We start from the raw sequence: 26,462 nt of genomic DNA on the forward strand, positions 1-26,462 counted from the left end.
ACCGTCCGTAAACAATTTCTTGGTCTTTGACCCACAGTGTCAGTTATTGTCAGTCCATTATCAAAAGATCCAAATAGACAGGCTCATTGGGAATGAGTGTATATCAGTAGCCAACATTGTTTTCGGCAATCCAATTTAATAACTAGTCACCGCAATCCAATTTAGTAACTAGTCACCACGAGGATTTTGTATTTGATAACCCTAATCTGCATGTTTGGCATTTAAATCACCGGCCATGAGATAAAAGTTCTCTTCCGAGTTCCGTTGTAAGCACTGAAAAAGTTTTCCGAGCTCTGTTATAAATTGAGCTGGCTGAGATGATTCCGGTTCATAAGACGCGATCGATACAAACGCTTACCCTGGTGGTGCACACGATACATGCCTCAAGCATCTGAAATCTGCGTACTTCACTATTGCATATAACTTCATAACTAATGCCTTTTTGCACGAAAATAGCGACTCCACTCCATTGAATGGAGTTCGGCTGGTCTCTTTGTACGATATTGTTTTGTTGTGCGTCAATTTATGGTTCTGGTTGAGTTTAGTTTCGCTGGCCAAAAACACATCAGGACTTTGGTCTTTCAGCAAGCGGAATAAGTAAGCTCTACGTTCAACCCTAATTAGTTAATTTACATTCACAGCAAGGATCCTTAAGGGCCTTTCCGACAGCACGCCCTTAACCTAAAAATTGCGTAAAGCTTGGCAAAATAGTGGAGATGTCATCCTCTTCGCCTGCTGCCTGATCTGGTTATTTTTAAAATTCAATTCAACCGTGTGTGTCAAACAAAAATGTATGTTTTGGAGAATGTCAACACCACTAAATTAGAAATATCAACATCGAATCTCAGTACTAAATACCTACAATGTTACAAACTTATAAATTAGTAAATATATTTGCATTCATATGAAAATATACATATTTATGATATGAATAAATTTTTAAAACTTTTTAACCATAACAGTACAAGTATTATTTCATTAATTTATTTACAGTTTCTTATAGTAACCAAAAGGTTAAACTTCGATGGTCAGACTCTGGCGTTACTCTGAATCCGGAATTGAAACTTCTTCAATACAATTTAGGACAGCCATTGGAAACGGAAGAAAGCGATGGTTATATGCCTGAAAAAGTCGGAAATTTTTCTCGTTTAACTGTGTATTTTCGGTTTGAACGACAAATTGGACATCATTTAATTCAAACGTTTGCTCCATCGTCTCTGGTTGTAATGCTTTCTTGGTTTAGTTTTTGGCTAGGATTAGATGCAATACCAGGAAGAGTAACACTCCTTGTTACATGTATGTTGACATTAGTAACTATGTTTACGGGTCTAAGGGCAGATATCCCACCAGTTGCATACGTTAAGGTGAGTAATTTGCTTGCAATAAACATTATACCGCTTATGATTTCATAGCTTAGTAGGTAAGCAGCATAATAAATATTGCTATTAACTTATACTTATATTATATCATACTTATATTATATACCTTATACCTTATACTCATAATGCTCGTAAACTTATACAAACAAAAAATACATCAAAAAAACATTAGGAATTCTTCCTCTTTCTTGGTTTCTATACGCTTGCTGTCAATGGCACTCCATTCTTAGTTCTTAAGAGAAAGATTATCGCTTTTCTAGGCAGTTCGCCAACCAATTCAACGCTGTCAGGGAGTGCTATGACTACACTTGTACTCGAGCGTGTTAATGATTATATGGGACCAATCTTTCTCCGCACCCGTACTGTGGCAAGAGTCCTAAGCGTTCTCAACACACATAAATCCGCTGGCCCGGATGGCATCCCCGCTATTGTTCTGAAGAGGTGTTTTTCAACGCTGAAAAAACCATTGCGTAAGCTTTTTCATCTATCCTACTTCCCAAAAAAGGTGCATCCTCCCCACCCTCCAATTTTCGACCGGTTGCACTTCCCTTTTTTCCAAGGTCATGGAACCGCTTAATTATTATCAGCTCAAGAAATAACTCGACGACCGAAAGCTTCAACCTTCTCCGACACTACGGCTTTCGCAGCAATAGGTCAGATCATCTTTACATGCATCGTTTTGGAGGAAGTAAGATTATTGCACATGATATATCAAGAGCATTTAATAAGGTTTGGCATTATTATTAGTAACTACCTTTGGGATTGTTCAATGCAAGTAGTATTAGGTGGTTTCAAATCTGAAAACACAAAATAAGTGCTAGTTTATCCCACGAATTTGTTTTATCTCCAAACACTCTTTCTCATTTTTATTAATGACCAATAAAATCCAATCATTGTTTTGCAGACGATAGTACTCTTACGGTTAAATCACAAACAAGCTTCAGCGGGAAAAAATGGCGATCTCAGTAAATTCCGACCTAAACAGAATTTTGCAATGGGGAATACAAATTCGCATGGAATTTAATGCTTCGAAAACCCAATATTGTCGTTATATCTATAAACCGAGATATACCCCTTTGTCCATGGATGGCACTTGTATCAATGAGACTGAACATTATGATATTCTCGGTATGTGTGTCACCACTCACCAAATGCCTCTTGTGGAATGAGCACAGGCGCGATGTCGATAGTCTGTTTGTTATTTACAAGACTTATTTACATAAGTCCAAAGCTTGAGTAACACTCCCATCTGTGGGCTGGTGCTCCTGCAACTTACTTAAGCCTCTTGGACACCACTCAACGTAGAGCATTTAAATTGATTGGTGATAATATCATCTTTAGTTAAAGATTCTTGTCTCATCATTTTTTACCGTCATTTTAACCGTAAACAGTTCAACCGTAATACTCACGCTTCTGGTATACCCACGAATCCAACTTCGTCGAGATACGTTCTTTAGCCCTACTACACGAATGTGTAATGCCTTGCCAAGCTCTGTCATTGCAATATTCAGGAATTCAAAACCAATGTGCACAGACACCTCATTTTAAACCTTCTCTTCTTTCTTAACGCTCCCCGTGTTTCTCTGCATAATAAAAGACGTCATATCCCCCTGAGTGTGCACTTATCATAAAAAAAAAACAAATTTTAATAAAATAAAATGTTTACAAACTGGTTCAAATTCAGCTGTAAATTCATTAAGTTTAATAGCGGTTGTATTTCAATATAAAAGCAGGTTATTTATTATTATGGAAACATACATACATAAGTGAAAAATGCTTTAAAAAAAATAAACTATGATTTCATATTTTGACCAATACTAGCCCAGTCAAATTTGCAATTAAAAACAAGAGTATGAATCGCTATTTACAATTTTCCAATTTAAATTCAATTTTATACCATTTGTATTATTATCGGAAATAGCATAATAAAAATTAATATGCGTTTCGTCAAAAGGTTCAGAATACAAGCATTTTTTAATATTCCGAAATTGCCTTCCCCTCGATTTTAATAGAAGAAGCAATTGGTCGCATTTACAAAGCTAGTAACTACGTAGTCAAAATTCAACTAGCTTTGTGAATGCAAAATTGCACTACAAAGCTAGTTAAATATATAAAATGAACATATAAAATAAGAAACATTTGTGTTTTCAGAACTTTAAATAGTTTGTTTTTCTTTTTAAATTCAATAAAACCAAATACAAGATAATTATATGATTGATTTATATTTGTATTTAATTACCGAAAGATTAATTTCATTTTGAATTCTTGTGTCCTTACCGAGCAGTTGATTGTGAAACGTCAAAACCAGTGTGCACTAACATCGTATCCGAAATGTTTACTCTAGGTCGGAGGGGAAATTCAACTATTTTTGTAGTTAGATTTAGCCAATCAGAATCCCTTGACTACGTAGCCACTAGCTTTGTGAATGCGACCATTGACTCTAAAATAAATTTTTTGAATAAAAAACAACGGATCCTTTTTATTTATTTAAAGTAAAAAAGTAACAATATCGAAATGAAAAATGCTAAGCTTTACAAAATTTTAAAAATCTATACAAAATTTTGTTTTAATAAATGAATTTTTTTCCAGGCACTGGATTTATGGATGGCAGGTTGTATGGTGTCTGTTTTTGCTGCACTAGCAGAATTTGTTGTTGTTAAAGTTTTGGAGGTTCAATACCAATATCAAATAAATAAAGTGCCTAAAGTTCTTCCAATGGTAAGTACCTGCATTACATACAAGCATTGATTCTTTTAAAATAATACATAATTTATTCACAATTAGAGCATGACATAAGCCATCAGCCGAAAAAAGAGAGGGTGTAATACTATATTGGTATTAGATATAATAATTAAACAGTTACCTTGAATTACTGAACATGTATTGCATGTAATCTGATAAATTAGTGAGTTAATAGCTCTGGTTAATTATTTGAACACGACACTTCTATAGCTGTTTTGACAAATTTTAGAATTCTTATATTGTTTGTACCCCAGTTTGCTCGTCTCATGGAGTTAAGAATCGGACGAGTTCCAAGAAAGTTTAACACGCATTCTTTACTTGTCTGTTACGAATGGTTCATTGCAATGGCGAATCCAGATGGGAGTTGTAGGGGTCATGACCCCTAAGGGAGATTATTTTTTTAGTTTTCGTAGAAATTCCCATAAATTAAAAAGTTATATGAAAATAAAATTTGTATTTTGCTATTCCAATCGTGGAGCATATCATAATTTTCCCAATTGACGATCTACTGTGGTTCATATGAGTCGTAAAGCTTATACAGTTGATTTGTATAAGTAAAGGTTTCATCTAAAGATTTGTAAGTACTTTAACGATATTTACCAATAAGCGGTTTGCTTCCAAAAACAACTAAAATTCAAAAACAAAAAAAAAATATAAGTTTTCCAAAAACAGCAAAAGTGGCACTAATTCAAGAAGATGATGAACATTTCAAATCTATTCATCCATACTAATATTATAAATGTGAAAGTAACTCTGTTTGTCTGTCTGTTACTCAATCACGCCTAAACTACTGAACCAATTTGCATGAAATTTGTTATTGAGATATTTTAATACCCGAGAACGGACATAGGCTAATTTTTACCCCGGGAAAATGACTCATTTCCATGGAAAAATTCAGGTGGGCCGATCGCTTTTACGCCTAAACTACTGAATAGATTTAAGAGTTAATTTGAGACTTAAGAAAGGACATGAGTTACTTTTGAACTCGGGAAAACAACGCATTCCTATTGGAAAAAACTTTTCGGGGAATCTGATCGCTTTCACTCCTAAATTACCAACGATTTGAAAAATAATTGGAACTTGATCACTCCACCGGAGATGAGGCCTGCCTCTGCTTCCTGTTCCCTCAGGCTTGGCGTTGAATACCTTACGGGCTGGAGCTTCAATGTTCATTCGCTCGACATGCCCTAGCCATCTTAAGCGTTGTACACGCAGTTTTTTGAACAGTGGCAAGTCGCTGTACAGCTCGTATAACTCCTGATTAAATCTTCTCCGCCAGATCTTACTTTGCCTGTCGACACAAAGCGGACCATAGATCGTACGCAGAACCTTCCTCTCGAAGATACCAAGAGATCCTTCATCCGCCTGGGAGAAGGTCCATGCTTCTGTATGGTGCAAGATTGGGATGATTAAAGTTTTGTACAATGTCTCTTTGGGGTGTTCTTGGCTCTTTTCCGGGATTTGGCGTAGAGTGAAAATTTGGTCGATGGTAAATTTTCCAGGCCTGAAGCCACACTGGTAAGGGCCAATTAGTTCGTCAGTAAATGGCTTCAGGCGTTCACATAATACGCTGGACAAGATCTTGTACACGATGTTTAAAAGGCTAATACCACTGTATTTGGCGCAGAGAAGGCGGTCACCTTTTTATGGATCGGGCAGATGGTGCTTAAGTTCTACTCGTCAGGAATGCTTTCTTCCGACCAAATTTAAGTAACTATAGCTGGTGCATACTCCTTACCAAATCTGCTCCATCGTACTTAAAAAGTTTCGCCTGCAGACCATCCTCACCGGCCGCTTTGTTTGACTTCGGCCTGGTGATGGCTAGTTTGCCCTCACACTGGTCGGTTGGGTGGAACTCTGGATTGACAACCAAATGGATTTGACGTGGCTTTTCGCTGGCGGAATCGTTGACTTCATCACCATAAGCCTGAGTCCGTTTCCAGATGATGTGTTGTCGTGTAGACTTTGTCTTCCGATTGACCTACCAACAATGCCTTCTTTACCAATTTTTGCGTTAAAATCTCCCAGGAGAATTTTAACATCGGTTTTGGGACATTGCTCATATATTTTGACGATTAGCTCATAGAATTCCTTTTTGGTATTGTCATCCTTCTCTGCCGTCGGGGCATGCGCGCTAATAAGGCTCAGGTGGTGAAATTTGGCCTCAATGCGGATTGTCGTCACTCTTTCACTTACTACTGTTTAAAAAAAAACTATCTAATACGGACGAAGTCGCAGGTAATAACTAGTTTAATATAAAAGCTTTGAATCTCTCGAGAACTGAAGTGAAAAGAGATTCTGCAAGGTGAATTTGTAAACACCATATTAAAATTTCTTACCAACTTATTTGCTTACCTCGATTTATTTTAATTTAGTTTTTAGAGAAATTATGTGCTTCAATGCACCTTTTTCCTTAAATTCAAGAACGAACCATTTTTGTCTCTACAATTTTTGAATTGTGTTGACTCTTTATGATCAAATTGTTTTTCTTCTAGCATCAGCTGCAATCTACAGGTTAGCAGAATCATAACGATAGTAATAATAACTTGTAACTTAAGCCTTGAAATCTGTAAATGTAATGTTAAGATACACATTATGTTATTTAAATTTTGTATGCCTCTTGTGAAACCCCCCCATTAAAAGTCTGGATCCGCCCTTACTTCATAGTGCATTCATTATTTAAGTCATTTAATTTAAGAGCCGGAGAATATTACTTATTCCTTTCCGATATAGTACCTACTTATTCCTTTTTTAATTTGACAAGAAATATTTAGACACAAAACATTAAAAAGAATTGTGCCGAAAATTAATAAATCGTAAAATAATAAAGTTCAGCTTTCAGTGGAATGACAAAATATGATAAACTGACATTTTGACATAAGTAGACTTGACTTAATGTTAATGGTAAGGGAGATTTTTCTTGAAAAACTTTTTAGCAAAAACACTCTAATATACATATATAGTGTTTTTGCTGTTAAGTCAAATTTCCTGTAAACTTACTTTAATTTGAAGGCAATTTTTTTACGAAATACATATGTATGTCAAATTTGTACTCTTTGATACAATTCCTAATGGTGTCTAATCGATATCTAATCGCATATTGTATATAATAGTATAGGTACAAATTCAGAAGACAGCCGTACTTAACATCCATTTTAGTTTCAAACCATCCCATAAGGCTGCTTGTGTTTGCTTTTACCTATGTACATGCTTTGAGTTATTTTTATGAATTTCGTTCCTAATCCTATGTTGCTCAGTTTATGGAAGAGAGCTTTGTGATCTATGGATTCAAACGAAGTCATAAAATTCACAAAAAAACGAATAGGTACAGGGGCCCTACTATGTAACTCGATTCTACAATGAAATTGCTCGAATTCGAAAAATTGCTACTATGTATCTATTTGACTACTTTCGAACAAACGAGAATCGAATAGTTCTAGTAGTGCCAACTCTATTCAAATAAACTTTCGAATAAACGAGGAACTACGTAACTCGAAAGTAGAATTCAAAACAGGGCAAAATCGAAAATAATCACTCTACATCAAATGTGTTTTCGAGCGGAGTTTTTTTTTGTCAAAGTGTAACTAAAATGTTATAAATTATTAATATGTAGTTTGAATTTGAAAGTTTTTCATTCAAGTTTTTGTGTTTTATTATTTACGTGATTTTTGATTTTTGCCAAAAATAGAGTTTGGACTTTCGTTTCTCTTCCTCATTCATTTCAAAATTCATCATCAGCAGGCACATGACACTTTCGATTGAAGTCAAAACTTCGGCAAGTATTTTTGTTATGGTTTGCTGTGCACGTCCAGCGTTCTTATCATCACCGTTGTGGTTTTGGTAACTTCTTATTGCCAAAAAATTCAATGCTGCTGATAACTTCATGATAATTGGAAAAGCATTTTGTCTTCTGCGAGAAGTCATGTCAGATAAATAAATAAATAAATAAATAATGTGGTCTTAAGTAAAAACATTAACCCGTCTTTAGTTTAGTCTTTAGACGATAGTTCTAAAAAAACTAAAACAAAAGTATATATTTTTGATTAGGAATGCGTTCAAATATTATAACTTCTTTCTTTTTTAAATGCTTTAAAAACATCGAGTGTAGCTTCGACGGGTGGCACGTAGCGCCGCCGTCCTGTGGAAACCGTCCGTCTGTGAACAAAAATTCGTTCCACATGGCCCGATAACGATCGCCATTGACTGTAGCGAACACTCTTTGCTTATTTTCGAAGAGAATCGGTTTTCTGTGAACCAAATGCGACAATGTTGCTTGTTTACATACCCGCAAAGATCAAAATGAGCTCCATCTGAAAAGGTGATGAACCATATTCGTTCAGCGGAAAGATAATCTAATTAACTGTGAAATCAGACATGAGCTAAGTGTAACGAAGAAAGCACTTGTCGAAAAAAAAATTCTATGGCGGACCCTATATGTGCAAACATTTTCTCACTCAACTCCATTATTTTGGAATTATCACTTATTTTTCTGCGTTTGATTTGCTCGTACCGTTCTTCAATTCCTTGCAAATTGAACCAAATTCCAACGGTGTCCATTTTTGTAATAATTATTTTTGTCCAAAAATTTGATGTTTTATTATTGTTTTTTATTATTTTGTTTTTAAAACTGTCAAACAACTCGATACTCGTTCGAAAGTAGAACATTTTTTGAAAATAAGTTGGTATAACTGGCATTCGATTCTACTTTCATACGTGGTACTATTTGAAAGTAGAATCGGAAATGAGTTTCGAATAGAATCAAAAGTAGAATCGAGTTACATAGTAGGGCCCCAGTTTATTTTTATTTTCAAGATATTTCTTTGCTATGCTTGTTAGCGTGAAATAGGATATTCTCTGTTTCCACTTTCCTCAAGAAGCATAGAAAAATATAAATCTGTAGTGTTGGCATTTTCTGAATTACTAAGATGATGCTTCCTCCGAAATATAAATCTACTGATCCTTAGTTAAATATCCGATTAGAATACTTGTAAAACTTTTATGCTATATGAAGTCTCCTCCTAGTGCCTTATTTGATTTGCAAGTTACATGTACGTTTTTGCCTCTTGGAGAGTTGTCCTCTCATTTAGTTCCACAATTTTTACATAAAGGAGGGACAACATGTGCGTATTTCAGTGACGTAAGGGACTAAGGAATTTCGCTTAAACCTCTGCTTAAACTTGTATTGCGGAGCGACCAGCAGCTTCTCTACCATTTAATACCCTCGCTAATTTCAAAAAGTCACGACTGTTCGTATCTGCTCTTGTATCCTAAGTAAGATTTTACCAATTTTGCTTGTTTTTGTGTACAGACCATTTTGAGTTCTTGGTTTGCTTTTTGGTAAGCTAGTTTATTAGAAAAGGTTGGTGTGTTATTTGGCAGCTTTAGTTTCAAAAAGGATTGGTGTCTTGCCCTCTGACAGTCTACATCTTTCCAAAACTTCTCCACCAAATCTTCTAAAAAGGTTAACTGCAGTAGCTACATACATTGTCCAAGTATCTAATATTAAAATTCTTTGGCTTAATAAAAGGCGGGTTTCGTCTAATGCAGAATTATGTAGATATTTGTATGTGTTTGTTGGGATATATATATGCATACATATACATATATTTATTTTCAAATATTTGATAAAGCAAATGAAAATTTTATTTTATTTATTGTAAGTGGACATTTTGATGAAAATAATATTTGCATATTTGTTTTAGCGAATAAGTGCAATGGAGAAAGGTCAATGTGCAACTGTTGCAAACTGGGAAAGTGGAGCAGTTCGATCGCGGAAAGCTACTCAAACTCCAACAACACCTGGACAGGTAAGAAAATGCTACAATTTTTGCTCGATACTTTAAACTTATTCTATTACTATTACAGACTTCACTTCAGGGTAACGGTGGACCACCGAAAACTGCCCGTCGGCAAAGTTTACTCTCGGTTGCATGGACGGACATAGACACTGGAGTAGAGAAGATAATGTGGCGGGAAATAGACAAAGTCTCTCGAGCGGTTTTTCCGATTTTATTTTTTGTTTTTGTATTATTGTATTGGCCGATATTGTTGTTAAAATCGTCCTAGGATTTAGGGAGCTCCAGAATATCGCTTTCTGGACTCCAATAACAAAATAAAAATAAAAATTTATTACAAAGTAAATCTTATTCAATTGAAACTAAGTTTAAAATCGAATAAGGAATAATTTTCACCTCGCTCAACAAAACGAAAACTTAAATATTTAACTAAAAAATAGATACTTTTTAAGCATTATTACAAAAAAAATTAATAAATTTAAATTAATTCAACTTTATTTTTTCAAGAAAAGAAGCTACCATACATACATAGTTATACCTTTTTATCTGCACAAGTTCCTGTAAAACACCAAGTTTAGTTCCGACCCGTTATAATATATTGTTTCATTCAAAAAATCGTCTTTGCGACCTCCCCACTTTTTTTAATTGATAAATGTAAAGCAAAATTAAAACAAAAACTATTACTTTAATTCAAAATCAAATTAATTCAGATAAATTAAACTCAAAACAAATCCATTCAATACAGCATTAAGACCAAACCAATAAACCCCTTCCAATTAACTTTTTCAAAATAATTTACTATGGGTCTAGCACCGCCTAAACATATTTTCAGTTTTGCTTGTTTTAATTTTCAAAAAAGACAAAATCGCCCATGTAAGTACTTTCTATAGAATAAGAAGTTAAACTGGTGCTTTAAAATTGATAATAAAAATAATAAAAAATAATTGTTAAGGATTATATACACGAACGCATGGTTATACATACTTGCTTGTTTTTTAATTATTCTATAAATACATTTTATTCACATAGAAACATTATTTTATATAGGTATATATATTAACATTTTACACAAATCGCTTTTGCGGATAGAATATGTACATATAATCACAACTCAACACTTGTTAAAACACTTCTTTGAACCAAGCACAATTATTTGAAAAAACAAATTAGTATCAAAAAACGCATCAAAGCGTTGTTATGTATTATAAAATGTATATAGCAATCATGTTAAACTTTTTATCTCACCTTGGTACCACACTGTCTTGGTACTCAGTACAACTAACTCAACAATGAATGCATAATTTTGGACATCCTATGAACTAAAATTTCTTATGTATGCATACTTTTTGTAGATATTTCGTTTATTCCCAAATAAATTTGAAGTTCATTTTTATGTGTAAGAAATAAATTCAATACCTAAATTAAATTTTAAGTCTAAATCTTAAGTTAAGTTTTAGTTTATTTTATAGCTACAAATCTAAGTCTAAAAAATTGAAATTTAAATAAAAATAAACACTACCATTCTCATTATCTATAAAATATGTTAAATTTCATTGTAAATTCGATTTATAATTTTGTTAACATATATTTAAAAGAAAATATATTTAATTTTAAATTATTTATGAAAGATTTATTTTATACGAGCAAAAACGAGTTTAGTGCTTTGAAGAATTGGGCCGTGAGAGTCAGACTGACTTTTGACATTTAAATATTTATGATTCAGATCAAAGACACAGCTAGCAAAGGTGATACATTTCAATATTTAAGAATACATATGTATGTCTAAACTACGCAAACATAAAATAATATTATTTTTGCAGTTAAGAACATTTGTAAGTCATAATAGTTGCAGAAAATGTTAGAAATTAATCTAAATATTTTTAAATCTAAACATATTTCATACAGAAATACAGTTTAATGGTTTAAGAAGATTGTTTTTCGACTCTAGAGATTCATAAGGGAACATCAATGATTTAGGTTGATTGCGTGTTGATTCAATAACAAGTAAATTCAAAGCAAACCTGTAGTTATTTTAAACAAATTAATTTTAGTTATATTAAAAAAATATTATTTTATTTAACAAAATATGTAATATGAGAATTAAAATTATTTAATCGTCATTTGAACTCATTTCTTCATCTTCATCATCGTATTCAGAAAAATCATCGTCTTTTTCTAAGTTATTGCTGGTCTTCAACAAAATCATATTGTCATCAAGGTCGTCATCGTGATCTTCTTCCGCTAATTCATTTTCCTGAGCACCAGTCTTATTTTTTCGCATCTCTCCTACTTTTAACAAAGCACTCAGAGTATATTTATTAAAGTCACACCTAAAACAAATTAAATGTTACAAGAAATCCCCAGTGCTTTCATAAAACTTACATTTTATTTAACATTTCGTATTTCCTCGAGAGACTTTCGTGCAATCCTAACAATGAGTGATGTTGAAAAACATTATCTTTGTTTCCATGTTGAGTCAGCAAACAGCAGGCCCATCTTAAGTAGAATTCGATATGAGGTGATTTTCGTAAAAGCCCAGTAACTGCTTGTAGAGTTCGGTGAGCATATTCGTTTGGAAGTGTGGAACACACCAATTCAACTATATAATACAAAATATTTTATTTTATTATTTTATTTTTTCATACATTTAAATTTTGTAAAAAATATAGAATTTGATAGAATCTAAACTATTATTCCCAAACTAAAGACTTTTGTTTCCAATTCCAACATCAAATCAAGATATGAATTTATCGTCATTCTGACAACATTTATGAGGGTGATTTAAGCAGTCATCTGCGCAAGAACGTATATAAGTAAAATTTGAAGAAACAAGAATGAATTATTGTCGCTTGGAAGTTTTCAGAATAGAAAACAAATGCTGAAAATTCGCTGCTTTTTAATCGACACCACGACGCGACGTAGAACGCAACTGCCTGCAATGCGATACATCCAACAAAATAAACTACATATTGAAGTTAAGTGCATGATAGAAAATACGCAGAATGTACGTGAAGATGATCAAGGTACATTCTACACTGAAGATTAAAAACTACTGGCATAGGTTCAATTAAGAATAAGTTAACAGTATAGAACATTTAGGGTTAACTAACATATAAGAGCCGAAATGCTTTTTAAACAAAGTAACAACTGAACTCACAGAAGTCTTAATCTACGAGCAGACGGCATTTAAAGCCGCACAAACTTGCACTGTAAGCAAACTCGCAAAAAACTTTGTTCAGACGGTGTTCGTTCGTTGATTTGCTCGCACGGAAAAATCGGCATATCGACATACGATCATATGCATGTTTGCGATTATATAATAGACTGTTTGACTTTGTGCTTTGCACAAGGTTTCTGATTATTGATCATGTGATTATTGAAATTGTTACTGGAACTGTGTTGGAATGAACCATTATACCACGGTTTTGTACGAATGTCTACCGAGTAATTCGATCATCTACTTAGCTTAATAAAGCCTAGAATCGATAAAACTAAAACGAATATGCGACCAAGCAATCTCGCTGGACTGACTCTTCGTATCTTGGCGGCCACTACCGATATGCACATTTGCGTTGTCTTATTTTTGTGCCACCGCAAATGAATAGGACGATCATACATGTTCGCACATGCATGCAAACGGAAGAAGATATGCAAAAAAGGGCACACTTGCATACGGTCTCGTCGTCAAACATCGGCCGAAAACTATAAGCATGGCTGTTCCAAAAGGGTGGATAGTCACAAACGGTGACGGCCGTCTGCTCGTAACTTTGATGAAAGCTTTTTAAGAAAGTTACCCTCTTAAACTAAATTCCAGAGCAGGCAAAAGACTGCCTTGGTGGACTAATGATCTTAACAGCTTACAGAAAGAAACAAGAACCTGGAGCTGATAAACCCAACCATACCAATGCTAAAGACTACAGACCTATAAGCCTCACATCTTTTATTAATAAAAACTTTCGAGAGACTTCTAGATATTCACATGCACAGCTTTCTCAGGCAAAAGTTTTATCTCCAACGCAACATGCTTAGATACTTGAAAGCAATACAAAAAAAAAACACTCAATAATAGGATTATACACTGGCTGCCTTCACAGATCTCAAAATTAAAAATTTCATTATAAAATGGAGCATGTGTAACGTGTATATTAAAAAATCTTCTCTAACGTAATATGTGAACGTCTAAAGCCCATCGTCAACAACCTGATAGGTCATTATCATTGTGGTTTTAGACCAGGAGAGTCCACAGTTGATCAAATATTCACATTACGGCAGATCCTGGAAAAAACCCAAGAACACCAAATCGACACCCACCATCTTTTCATCGATTTCAAGGCCGCATATGACAACATCTACAGGCACGACCTTTATAGAGCCCATTTCTAGTTTTGGCATCCCTGCTAAACTCGTCCGTTTGTGCAGGATGACCATGGAGAATTCACGCTGCTCCATAAAGTTTGGAAACAACTTAACAGAACCTTTCGATGTCAAAAAAGGTTTTTAGACAAACTGATGCTCTGTCATGCGATTTTTTTAACATCGTACTTGAAAGAATAGTGCAGAGCTCACACGTCAACACTAGAGGCACTATCTTTCAAAAGTCTGTCCAATTACTAGCATATACTGATGACATTGACATAATCGGAAGAACTCAGCGTGATGTCAATGGGGCTTTTGTGAGTATTGAGGCAGAGGCGGCAAAAATGGGTTTAACGGTTAATGAGGGCAAAACAAAGTACATGCTGTCGCCAAGAAAAGACATACAACACCGACGCACGTCTTGGTCAAAACGTCCCCATCGACAGACGTAACTTTGAGGTAGTCAAGGACTTCGTCTACCTAGGCTCCGCTGTAAACGCAGAAAACAACACCAGCGCTGAGATCAAACAGAGAATAACTCTCGAAACTGAAGTTTGTTGGGTGACGCCCTAGTTGACACAGGACTGTATCGCCACCTTAAGTAAGTAAGTTATGCCGATGATGTAACTCTACTAGCGACAGGAAAATTCCTAACGAGCATTAAAAAACAATTGAACTAAGACTTGTCTAAGATTTTCACCTGGCAAAAAACTGTTAATTGGCGATTAACACTTACTAATAAAGACCTATTACTATTTAAAAAAGGAGAATCATTAATCCCCAGTATAACGGGAGCCCCATTCAAATTATTACATCAAGATAAATACCTAGAAGTAATCCTAGATAAATAGCTGAACTGCTGGTCTAAATACACTAGATATCTAAAAAAAAACTCACTGGGAACCAAATCCTAAAATAATAATGTAGATGTCCACTGCAATCGACAGATCAGTTCTCACGTATCATAAAATGGGATAGTAGACTGTAGTAGAGGAATCTAAAAATTTAAAAACCCTAACAAGCGTACAACATTTTATGTACAATAAACAGTTGGTGGAAAACCAGCCACAATGGACTTGCGCAGATACTACAGAAGACATAGGGAACAATGTAATCACAAACTACATGTTTTATTCCAATAAACTCTTTAACGCTATCTTTCCTGATAGGAACGAATGGGTGGACAATGTTCCATATATGAATCCGCCGACAATATCTATATATACTGACGGCTCCAAAACGTGTGCTTGAGTAGGATGAGTAGGAGCAGGTTTTTTCTCTGAGACACTCAATCTTAATCTAGCAAGCTCCTTCAGACCAAATCATCGTCTTCAACGCGTAACAAAAGACGTTGCTGGGTATAAGGTCACAGCGATGTACCTGGAAACCTGATGATCTGGCGAGGATATGTACAACACCAAACCAATGTGGCTAAGTGATACAAACAAACCAGATGAAAGCATAAATTCATGTGTCTATATTTTATAAACTATAAAATATGTTTTTTTAGAAAAATATATTCAATAAATGTAAAGTTTAATGAATTTCATATGAAACCACCTATTTGAATTATCTGTCTGTGTCGTTTTTAGCATTATTAGGCATTGGTAAATATTTTCATTTCACTTACATAGCTATTTTAAAGCTAATAGCTCCAAAGAGGTTTTTTTTTGTTAAACTATTAATTAATTAAAAAGGATATACAAAAACTCACCATTACTAATAGGGATTCCTTCAATTACTGAAGTTATTAAATTTATTTCATTGAGCTTCAGTGACATAATTAATGCCTTTGAATACTCTTTATCTTTAAGACTTTCAATTGTTGCTTTTGGTGTTACTTCAATAGATAAATCAAATGGATCGAAAACAACACCTGTGTTGAAAAAAGTTGTGTATAAATAAAGTGTTTATCTTTATGTGAATTGTTTTACCTTTGTCTAAGGAATAAACCATTAAACCTTCGGTGCAAGCCGCAGCCCAGGATTGTCCAGTTGGTGAAAATCTAACACAATACACGTTTATTTCTGGCTTAAAGCTTCTCGATGCCATATCGCCTTTTTGTACACCTGGCAATCTTATCATTACATTTCCACCTTCAAGATCTTCACGTTGTTCTACTAGGGCCATATTACCAAATTCAGTCATTTTACGGCGATCTATAAACTCCTACCAAAATATTGTGTTATTAAAAAACAAAAAACAAATCAAACTGCACTTACATCTAAACTATCATAACTTCTGTTTTTTGTTATAGAAAACTTCTTTAGGAGCATTCCTTCTTTAACGTGATATATGCAAATAAACTGTGATTTTCCTCCAGCAATAATGCACTCCCCATCTGCAGAGTACTCAATAGACTTAAAACATCTGTGAAGTTAATTTCAAATTAATTTACTAATACAAAAAATTTATAAAATACGATTATTTACTTTGTCATTAAGTTCTTCTTTGCTGTTATTATATCGACTTCCGATCTGCCACTTCCTAAATCATTCCTACCTTCAATCGATGCTACTTGCGTTGTGGTTTTAACATCAAATACTGTTATATTGCCATTAAGTGTCCCTACTGCAACCTGATAAGTTAAAAATATATAGAACATACATATGTACACTGAAAATGTATGTTTATTTCAATAAAATATACCTCTTCTCCATTTGGTTTAAATGCAACACATGTGACATCGGACAATAAATCTATCGTCTCATGGTCACTATTGCTTTCTAAACAGTTCCATATTTTTATCGTCTTATCCCAAGATCCGGAAATCAAAGTAGATGAAGTGGGAGTGGGTGAAAATGCTATCGCTGTAACAGGGCCTTCGTGTCCACTAATGATCTCTAATAACTTTCCTAACTTAACTGACCAAAGATAGATTTCGAAAACATCTTGTCCACCAGCAACTATCAATTCTCCAGAATAATCAATGGCTACGCAAGCAAACTGCACTGGCCGAGGTGAAGTGAATGTTCGAAAGTTTCGATACCTAAGAAAAAAAAAACTTATATAGATTTTTTTAGATAAGATTGGATTTAGATTTATTTTTATTTTTTCAATGTTAAATGTTCAAACGTAACTATTACACATATATATAGCATGGCTGTTTGCCGTCTGCCGGATTGACAACTTTTTATTCTATAAACATATGTATACGTATGTCTTTTAACAATCTTTAAAACCTTTTGTTAATAATTCTGTTTCTATATTCTAATGCGATTTTACAATATTTATAACAAGGGAGCATCTACTTCATTTAGGTGATGAGTGGTCAGTTCTTCCGATAAAACATCGCTTCCAAAGACATGTCTTCTTGTTTTTCGTAACACTGGACATCTACCCATGAAATGAAAAATGTTTTCTCTCTCACCTTGCACAATTCGCACATCAAAGCTAAATCATCTCTTTGGGGAATGAAATTTAGATTGATCAGTAATCCTCTAAGTCTAAATATCATAGCTATTTGATCCGTTGTTAGAATATCTCGGAAGTAATTGTTTTGATTAAGATTGTAGTCCAGCTTGCTGTAAGACATTCTGTAGATGGATTCTTTTGCTTCGGATGTGTACCTCAGTCTATATCGATCGTCTACTGCAACAATTAATTGGTACAGAAGGAGTTTCCACCTAAGATAGTCTTCCGGTGCCAGATTTATACCTTCTACTTCACCTAGCTTTAGCCAATCTCTGAACCAACCTGATTTTGTCTGTATCACCTGCAGTGCTGCTATTTTCGGGAGACGCTCATCTGACATCAGATATAATATGTAGTTCAGTGCATTCGGTGGTAATCGAAATATCCTTTTTATATAAAATCGGAGCAATTTTACAACAGTTTCATATTTTTTGCTACCCCACACTTGAGCTGGGATTTACTGAAGATGTTTTTCATTGCAATATTCATAGTTGTTTTCGTATTTTGCAATTTAACGGCAAGATGTTTTTCAATGCTGTTTTTATTGTTTATATTGATTTCAAGATATTTATATTCTTTAACCACCTCTATTCTTTCATTATTCTAAGTCCACAGTTCAAGACTGCTTACTCTTCCTCATGTATATATATATTATTTATTTTATTTATTTATAAAAGCTAACATAGTAATCTTAAATTGCTAGGTTAGTTTCAGATTTAAGAGAGCTCAGGCTACATAGGCTTTCTACATTTTGTGAATTAACCTTTGTAAGTATGTAGTTCTTAAATGTTCTGATTATTGTAAGTTGAAAGATGAAAGGTGTTTGTGGCCTAGAAGGTGTGTGATGTCCGTTGTCTGATTGCAAATGGGGCAGATGGGCGGATTTTCCCTTTTCAGAAGATGTTGATGAGTCAGAGAAGTGTGGCCGAAACGCAGACGTACAGAATTGATAATAATTGATTCTTTCTGTGTGACAATTGGGTATATAAATAGGTTGTGTTTTGTTTTCGTTGATACCAGAGTAGTGATGAGTATAAGTCAACCGCCTCTGCCTCTGGATGATTTTGATTTGATCGTATTTAAGAAATTCGTCTCACTAAACGTGTTGAACAAAATCGTTGGTTATTTATTTACAGAATAAGCGAATCAGCGTAATCGTTACATATATATGTACCTATGTGAGAAGGAACTCACAGTTTTGTGTCTCTAAGACTCGTAACTGCTGGCGCGTTGTTCATGTTCATGATAGCATGGATGGCCGAGAGGCTGTTTGTGCAGTTAACTTTTGTGTTGCAAGCGTATCTAAAGGATATGTAGAACGCTAGAGCTTGTGCGAAAAAAATTGTAGACCCAATCTAATTAGATCGCTATTATATACTGTTACAGCTAAACCAGTATGGTTTTCACTTTCTGCTTTTGATTGTTTTCGATTGAATAGAACATTTATCGATACAAATTTCTTGTAGTGATAGAAACATTTTAAAGGATTCCGGTTTGCACATCCAAGGAGCGTATGAAGACGATTGAATGCCATTAATTTTGGTAGGCAAGTTAAAATTTGGTTAATGTTTCCATACGCATGAAGTTGCTGATGGGTTTCTTTATTGGCGTGTGAATCGAATCACAGATATTATATCTTTATTTATAATGGGTCTCGGCAGAAATGAAAGCTTTGTAGCGAGTCTTATAGTTGTTTCTTTATAACTCTAATATTTAGTGAAGCGAGCTGTAGTCGGATAATATATTTTGTTAAGTTTAAGATACTTTGATTAATCGTCTTCCACATGATACGTTGGTTTTAATGTGATTTTAGACAGTTACTTTAAATGCTGAACCCGTAGTCTATTTTGTTTAATATTAACATTTTTGTCAGATAACTTAGCGTGTTTATTTGAAATTTTGCATTTTTTACAGGGGAGATATTTTTTGAGTTCAATAAAATGATCTGACCACCTAAATTTATTGTTAAAGGTTAATCTTAATATACTTAATCTATTAAAAGGTTGTAATTGTGCATTATTTATACTTAATTATAAACTAGGAAAAAGTTTGTTTCTACATATATAGGAAGTTTTTTACATTTCTGTAGTGCTATATTAGCTTTAGAAAAAGTAGACCGAACCTAAATATCTTTAAATAAATTTGGCTATTTACAAGTCATTGGGCAGGTGCAGACGACAAAAGAGACTTGAAAATAATGCAAGTTTCTAGTATCTGATTGGCCAGCTGCCAAAAAATGATCTTCCAATTACGTCAATTAGAATTTTATATTTAGATATAATATCGCTGATATCATCAAATGCGATAAAAAAGAATATTATTGAAAGCGGTGATGGTGATGTATCCATTAATGTTGGGACCTTTTCACCATTCTCCCAACTTTTTAAGGACTAAATGTCTCCTATTCTTTCAAATGTTTTCTCGAAATCCAGTGAGATAATTGAAACATGGTTTTAGGCTGAGATAGCATTGTAACTGTCTAAATGCAGCAAATCATCCTGACATACCCTCCTTGGTTTATATCCTACTTGATTTTAAGGAATTCGTTTTTTTTAGATTCTGTATCTTTTCCAGAATTCTTAAAATACATGATAAAGTGAGATTCGTCTATACCCGTCGACTTTATTTATCTTCTTTCTATATTATATTAATGTTTGGATATCTATTAGAATTCAATCATTCTGATTTCTTAAGTGGTTTCCAATTTGTTTTTAATTGCATATTCATATAAATCTATCTATTCTTCGATGAAATAATGTACAGCATGGTCCTAGCGCAATTAGACAAGATTAAATGCACATTGGTTTAAATGTCTACACATTGTAAGGAGTGGGAAATATTGAGCCTGGTAGGTTTGGTTATAGTGGCTGTCCAAGATGGAAACGGACACACTTAGGCCAGTATAATGGCCCATTGCGATACCACATGAATCTTGAGGCTTCCTCCTAAGCTCAATGGAACCAGTTTGAGTCCCTTACGAAACGTGAGAGGCAGCTTCTGTCCTATCCTCCTGGGAGGTATAGAAATCTGGCAATTTCTATCGAATTGGAATTTGGGGGATGGTGTAGTATGTGTGCTTTGGAATTGATTCTAAATAACTAAGAATTACGGCGTGGCAAATGTTGTTGTTAGTCCACTGCTACGAAGCTTTGAAGGTAGAATAAGGTGTCCAGTGCCGCAGATGGGGTCGTGGAAAGCAATCCGCTTATACATAGGCAAGCTGAACGTTGGATTTTATTTAACTTATCCCTGTTTATACCTTTCTCTAAAGCAGTCCACCATACTGCCACACCGTACATCAAAATCGGTATGATTACCGATGTGTATTGCCAATGCGTGATTCTGGGTTGTAAGCACCGTTTATTACCAATTATAGCGTTTTTGCTACAGTAGCTTTTTTGACTCTTTCCTGTACGTTGCGTTTCTAATTTAGTTTTTTTATCTAAGACAAGACCCAGGTATTTAGCCTCATCTGAGAATTTTAATTGGATTCCTTTAATATAGGGAGGGTTAAAAACTGGAATTTTGTATCTCCTCGAAAATAAGACCAAATCGGTTTTGTGTGGTTTAACACCCAGTCCACACCGATCAGCCCAAAGTATTAGTCTGTCTAAGGCATTTTGTAAGAGTTCTTTCAGGGTGTTAAGATGCTTTCCTGAAACTGCTATAGCAACGTCGTCTGCATAGGCTATCACTCTGAAACCCTCCGCATCCAGACTAGTTAGGATTTCATTCACCACTAGGTTCCAGAGAAAAGGGGTTAGAACACCACCTTGCGGTGTCCCTCTACTAACGAATCGTCTGCCACAAGAGTTGCCCAGTTTTGAGTTAGTTATTCTGCTCGTAAGCATTAAATGAATTAACTCCCGAAGCGAACTCTCTACATTTAGAGATGGTAGTGCAGATGTGTCCACGTTGTTAAAGGCACTTTCGATGTCAAGGAAAGCAACCATAGTGAACTCTTTATGATGGAGGGAATATTCGACGGTGCGTACTAAAGTGTGTAACGCTGTTTCCACCGATTTACCTTTACAGTAGGCATGTTGAGACGAAGACAGGAGTCTTGTATCGATACTTGCCCTTAAATGGATATCAATCAATCTTTCCAAGGTCTAAAGAAGGAATGATGACAGACATATAGGTCGTAGATCTTTAGGATTGACTTGCGAGCATTTACCTCTTTTGATTATATAAAAAAATTTAACTTCTCTCCATGCCGAAAGAACATGGACCAGGTAAAGACAGCTGGTAAAAATTGCCTCAAAGATTAGTGCAATTATGTCGGAAGTCTTGTGTAGCTAGGCTGGTATTATTCCATCTGGCCCTGCAGATTTAAATGGTTTGAAGCTGTTGGGAGCCCATTGTAACTTGTCCCTTGTGATCAGACCTTGTGGGTATGTTGTATTGCGACTTGAACGTATATAACAGTTGCAAGTTTCGGTAAGATAACTACCAGGAAAATAGGTATCCAATAGGAAGTTAAGGGATTCATTACTTGAATTTGTCCAGGAGCCGTCTGCATTTTTCAAGCAGTTTGGCATCGCTGGACTAGTTGAAAGAATTTTCCGTAACCTAGAGGCTTCAGAAGTTTCTTCTATCGTGCCTTCTTGTAAATTCTTATTGATTCTTTGTAAGAGTCCCAGTGAGAGGCTTTGGCTCGGTTTAAGAGTTCCCTGCATTCCTTCCTGAGCGAGTCAAGCTCTGAGGCCTGGTAAAACACATTTGTGTTGAATCCGTGTACTTAACAATACGTCCGAAATTGGGCTGAAGGATAAACTTATGCGCATTCGGTTGAATTTTTTGACAGGAGGAATACAACAGCTATACTGAAGGACAAATAAAAGCTTTGTAAATTATAGCCAGACATAAAGGTTAAAAAAAACGTCTTGCATCGAAGGAAAAAAACTAAAAACTTAGCAACTTTCCGCAATATGTCATCACTCCACAGGAGATGGTTTGTGATGCACATAAATAGAACTGAAGGCTGTTTAGTATCTTCAGTGCCACATTGGGGACAAGGCTTATAATCTCAAAATATGAAATATGAATATGAAAAGCAGAGGGTACTACAATTAACGAAAAAATTAGGATTGTCAAAAGTTTTAGACAAAAAATAAGCAACAGTTTTGGAGACAAAAAAAACATCTACCAAAACATTGTTTATTTTGTGAATATCATATTCGATATGGATATCAGGTTCGAAAGGTTATTTCTAACTCAACAAAGAAGAGATTCACCATTACCGAATGCAGGAATTTCGATAAGAGAACTTGATGTGATTGTAACAAGTACAATTCTACAATTTGAAAAAAAAACAATTGTGCAAGAAGTGCAATTGGACTATAGTTGAAGGAGGAAGAGGATTCGCGTTTTTTTAGCCATATGCGGCTCAAAACGAGACCCGAAGATAAGGATAGATAGAAAAACGTATCTAGTGAACATCAGAACAATAAAGGGAGAACGAATTTGTGACTGTCGAGATTTTTAAGTTCTCTAGCAACTGAACGAGTGCTAAAGAAGATTCGTTCCATAGAAGGAGGAGTCTTGTCACTGATTCGAAGCATCGAGTTAACAAAAAAACTGTGCAACCGGAGTCAAATTGGCTTTATCAATCGAGCTTACAAAATGAGTGTCATTGGAAAACAGCGTCAGAACCAACGACGACGACGTAATGCCACGCACATTTTTTACAAATTACCCGACATTTTTACTACATTTGGGAAGTTTTGTCGTAATTTCTGGTGATGCATAAATCTAATACCTAGAGAATGTTTAATAACAGGTCTTTCTAACTTGAAACTACTGTATTTTTTAAAATTAATAAATAATATAAAAGTACAAACCTTATGATATCATATGCTCGAACCGTACCGTCCAACGAACTACTGACCAAAAACTTTTTGTTCCTGCTAAACTGGACACCGGTTACACTGCTAGTATGTTCACTAAATGTTACAAAACAAAATCCATTTAATGTATTCCACAGCTTTAGTTTATGATCTTGTCCGCCGGTAGCTATATATTGTCCATCCGGGGAGTAAGTGATGCAACTCATTTCGCTACTGTGTCCTTGCTGCTTCATAATGTATTGTTCACCTAAAAAATTCAAATAATATAAAGTACTACCGCAAAGTGTAAAAACATGTTATAAAGAAGCCAATGTAGTGGCTTAAAATACGTATGCAAAATATAAATCTACTTTACTTTGCCATTCCCAAACTAACAACTGACCACCACCTGCCGAAGCCATAGCTAGCCAATCGCCAGTCGGATTGAAACAAGCCGAAGTGATGGCATAATCGGAAATGCTCAGCGAATGAATCATATTGACCTCGGGCAGTTCGTACAGATAAAAACTGCCAGTTGAGAATGCTGCGACCAATATTTTTGTATTTTGATTATATGTTGCCGCCGTTACATAAGCATCACGATTTTCTTTGCGAGGTTCGTCAGCCAAATAATGCCTTCCAAGCTTGTTGTAATAAAATGGGTGTTTCTTTTTTTTATCCTCGTCTATGATTTCATTTTCGTCTTTTTCAGGGACTTTGTCATAATTATTACTTTCAACGGCCTGTTCGATATCGTTTTCACCAGTGTCATCATCATCTTCATCAGACTTATTTTCAAGGTTTGTTTTGTTCTTGGTTCGCTTTTCTTTGGGTTCCTCATTAACTGGGTGCTCTTCCGATACTATGTCTGAATAATTCAGGCTGCATTTCCATATACATAGTTGCCCATTCTTACTCAAAGTATTAACATCAAGACAACCCTTCTCGAAAAAACATCCCACAATCGGCTCAGAATGACCTCCGAGAATGAAAGTTCGAAAATTTTGTAGTTTTTTCACGGCAATTATTTTTGTTGAGTTGTCTCTACATCCGACAGCGAGGAACCTTGAATCAGAAGACCAGTCTAACCATGTAATATCATCATATGCTGCAAGATAATGCCTTTCAAGAACAAAAGGGTTATATTCTCCAGTTAACTCGCCGGGAGCTTTGAATATGAAGACGATATTTTCCTTAGCTACTGCAAAATGCAAGCTATCGGGACTAAACTTCACGTGACGTACTTTATTCTGGAATTTATGCCTATGTATTACAGCACATGAGAGCAAGCTAATGAGTTGAGCCTCTCCTTTTTCGTTAATGGCTATCAATTGGCTGCCATTCGGCGACAAGGCAATCGATGTATAATTGAAAGTGCTTTCTAGTGATAGTGTTTTGGTGTTATTGCTGCAAATGAACATAAATTGAATTTATCTGCTTTTATTTGAATTTTTACAAAACAAAGGATCATACTTTTTTAAGTCGAAGATAGTCAGTCGGTTACCCACTGGACTGATAATTGAATTGCCATCTTTAGTAAAACATAAATTACCACTGCGATACACTGTCCCTAGAAGGTTTGAAAACTGCGAAATATATAAATGTGTGAGCTGTTTTTTCTTTTAATTCTTATTTAAATATATCTAACTTTATAAGAAAATTTCATTGCGCTAATTTATCCAGATTGAAGGAACTTGTTTAAAAAATTAATCTATGAGCGAGCGAAGTAAACATTAGACCAAAGCACGTGCATAACACAAATGACATAAGAAAGAAAATAGAAAAGACGAATACAAAAAAGTTGTAAAAACGCAAAGGGCGCGTTCATAGTAATGGACATGATCAAAAATACTCCATTAAATGGAGTATTTTTGGACATGATATTAAAATTTAGTGTGACCATAATCTCACAACAATTACCGGGTACACAATCTCAAATATGTCCGACTAACGGATTCATTGTATATATATTTTTTATAGTACTATTATGAAGAGGAACGAACGAAGCGACATCTAAGAGGCGTGGAGATGAATGAATTTGATCCCATTTTTTCATACCCCTCAATAGTTGTGGAGAGTTGAGAATGATGGAAAATTTAACAATAATCAACGATAATTAAAGAATAAAAAATAGAGAAGAACATATGTAGTATTAGATCGAGGGATATTATATGTGTGTATGCATATAATACTTCAAGAGGAATGATTTTACGGTTTTGCTTTGGCTAAAAACAGAAAAAATGTAAACAAAAATAGAAACAAAGCAAAAAAGTATTGCAAGAGTACTTTTTGCGGTTGGTAGTAAAAAGTTAGTACTTTTTTTTAAATTAATTACCAAATGCTTAAATAATTCTTACAACAGGTACATGGTAGTATTTTAAAGAGGATATAAAATATGGTTAATAATAGGTATATACATTTTTAATCTTATTAGGATATTGATTTGTGAAGGGATTATAATAATAATCCAAGACTAAAGAATGAAAAGAAAGGCTTTTAGCTTTTTATTAAATATTAATGTCCGATTTCATAAACAAACACTAAAAGCACTTTTATCTAAAAGCTTTTTAGATTTTATCAGGCCTTTAAATTTGTTCAGTTTCATCAAGCTAAAAATGGGAAATTTCAGGGATATTTTTGTTAAAATAGAGTTCTCCTCACAACCCTGTAAAAAGTAAACCTCTTTTTTCTTTCGAATTGTGTGAGAAAAAATGAAAAAGCATTATAATATGTTGAAATAAATGACAAGAATCTCAAAATACAACAGAGTAAACAAATCAAAAACAAACGTTTGAGTAATCGTGTGGCTTGGACGGTGGTTGAATTCATAGACACACCATATAAAGACCATTGTTGTATTTGTAATTTTGACATTACGTCCATTTTGAAATGCGAAATCCAACAACAATTCGATGCGGTGCATTAACTTGTTTTGACAGATTTTTTTT

General features: G+C 34.5%; 2 protein-coding genes across 7 annotated transcripts in view; one reads left to right on the forward strand and one right to left on the reverse strand.

The window, feature by feature from the left end:
* LOC129952835 (glycine receptor subunit alpha-2) overlaps positions 1-10,553 on the forward strand; it is a 69,075-nt gene extending 58,522 nt beyond the window's left edge. For all 6 annotated transcript variants that reach the window (XM_056065687.1, XM_056065686.1, XM_056065688.1 and 3 more), the window contains 4 exons: positions 994-1,364; positions 3,969-4,097; positions 9,824-9,928; positions 9,987-10,553. In XM_056065687.1, coding sequence (XP_055921662.1) covers positions 994-1,364; positions 3,969-4,097; positions 9,824-9,928; positions 9,987-10,187 — 806 coding nt within the window. In that variant the 3' untranslated portion in view covers positions 10,188-10,553. The remainder of the gene's footprint in view (positions 1-993; positions 1,365-3,968; positions 4,098-9,823; positions 9,929-9,986) is intronic.
* A 78-nt stretch (positions 10,554-10,631) lies between these two features.
* Positions 10,632-25,279, reverse strand: LOC129952834 (periodic tryptophan protein 2 homolog). Its single transcript, XM_056065684.1, has 11 exons — positions 25,163-25,279; positions 24,988-25,100; positions 23,891-24,921; positions 23,530-23,782; positions 16,922-17,261; positions 16,705-16,850; positions 16,495-16,642; positions 16,207-16,441; positions 15,987-16,148; positions 12,299-12,515; positions 10,632-12,246 (listed from the first exon to the last, which is right to left on the reverse strand). Exons 1-11 carry the CDS (start codon positions 25,178-25,180, stop codon positions 12,027-12,029), a joined length of 2,883 nt encoding a protein of 960 aa, XP_055921659.1. The 5' UTR covers positions 25,181-25,279; the 3' UTR covers positions 10,632-12,026.
* Positions 25,280-26,462: the final 1,183 nt, after the last annotated feature.

The sequence above is a fragment of the Eupeodes corollae genome, chromosome 3, assembly GCF_945859685.1.
Source record: "Eupeodes corollae chromosome 3, idEupCoro1.1, whole genome shotgun sequence".
Lineage (NCBI taxonomy): Eukaryota > Metazoa > Arthropoda > Insecta > Diptera > Syrphidae > Eupeodes > Eupeodes corollae.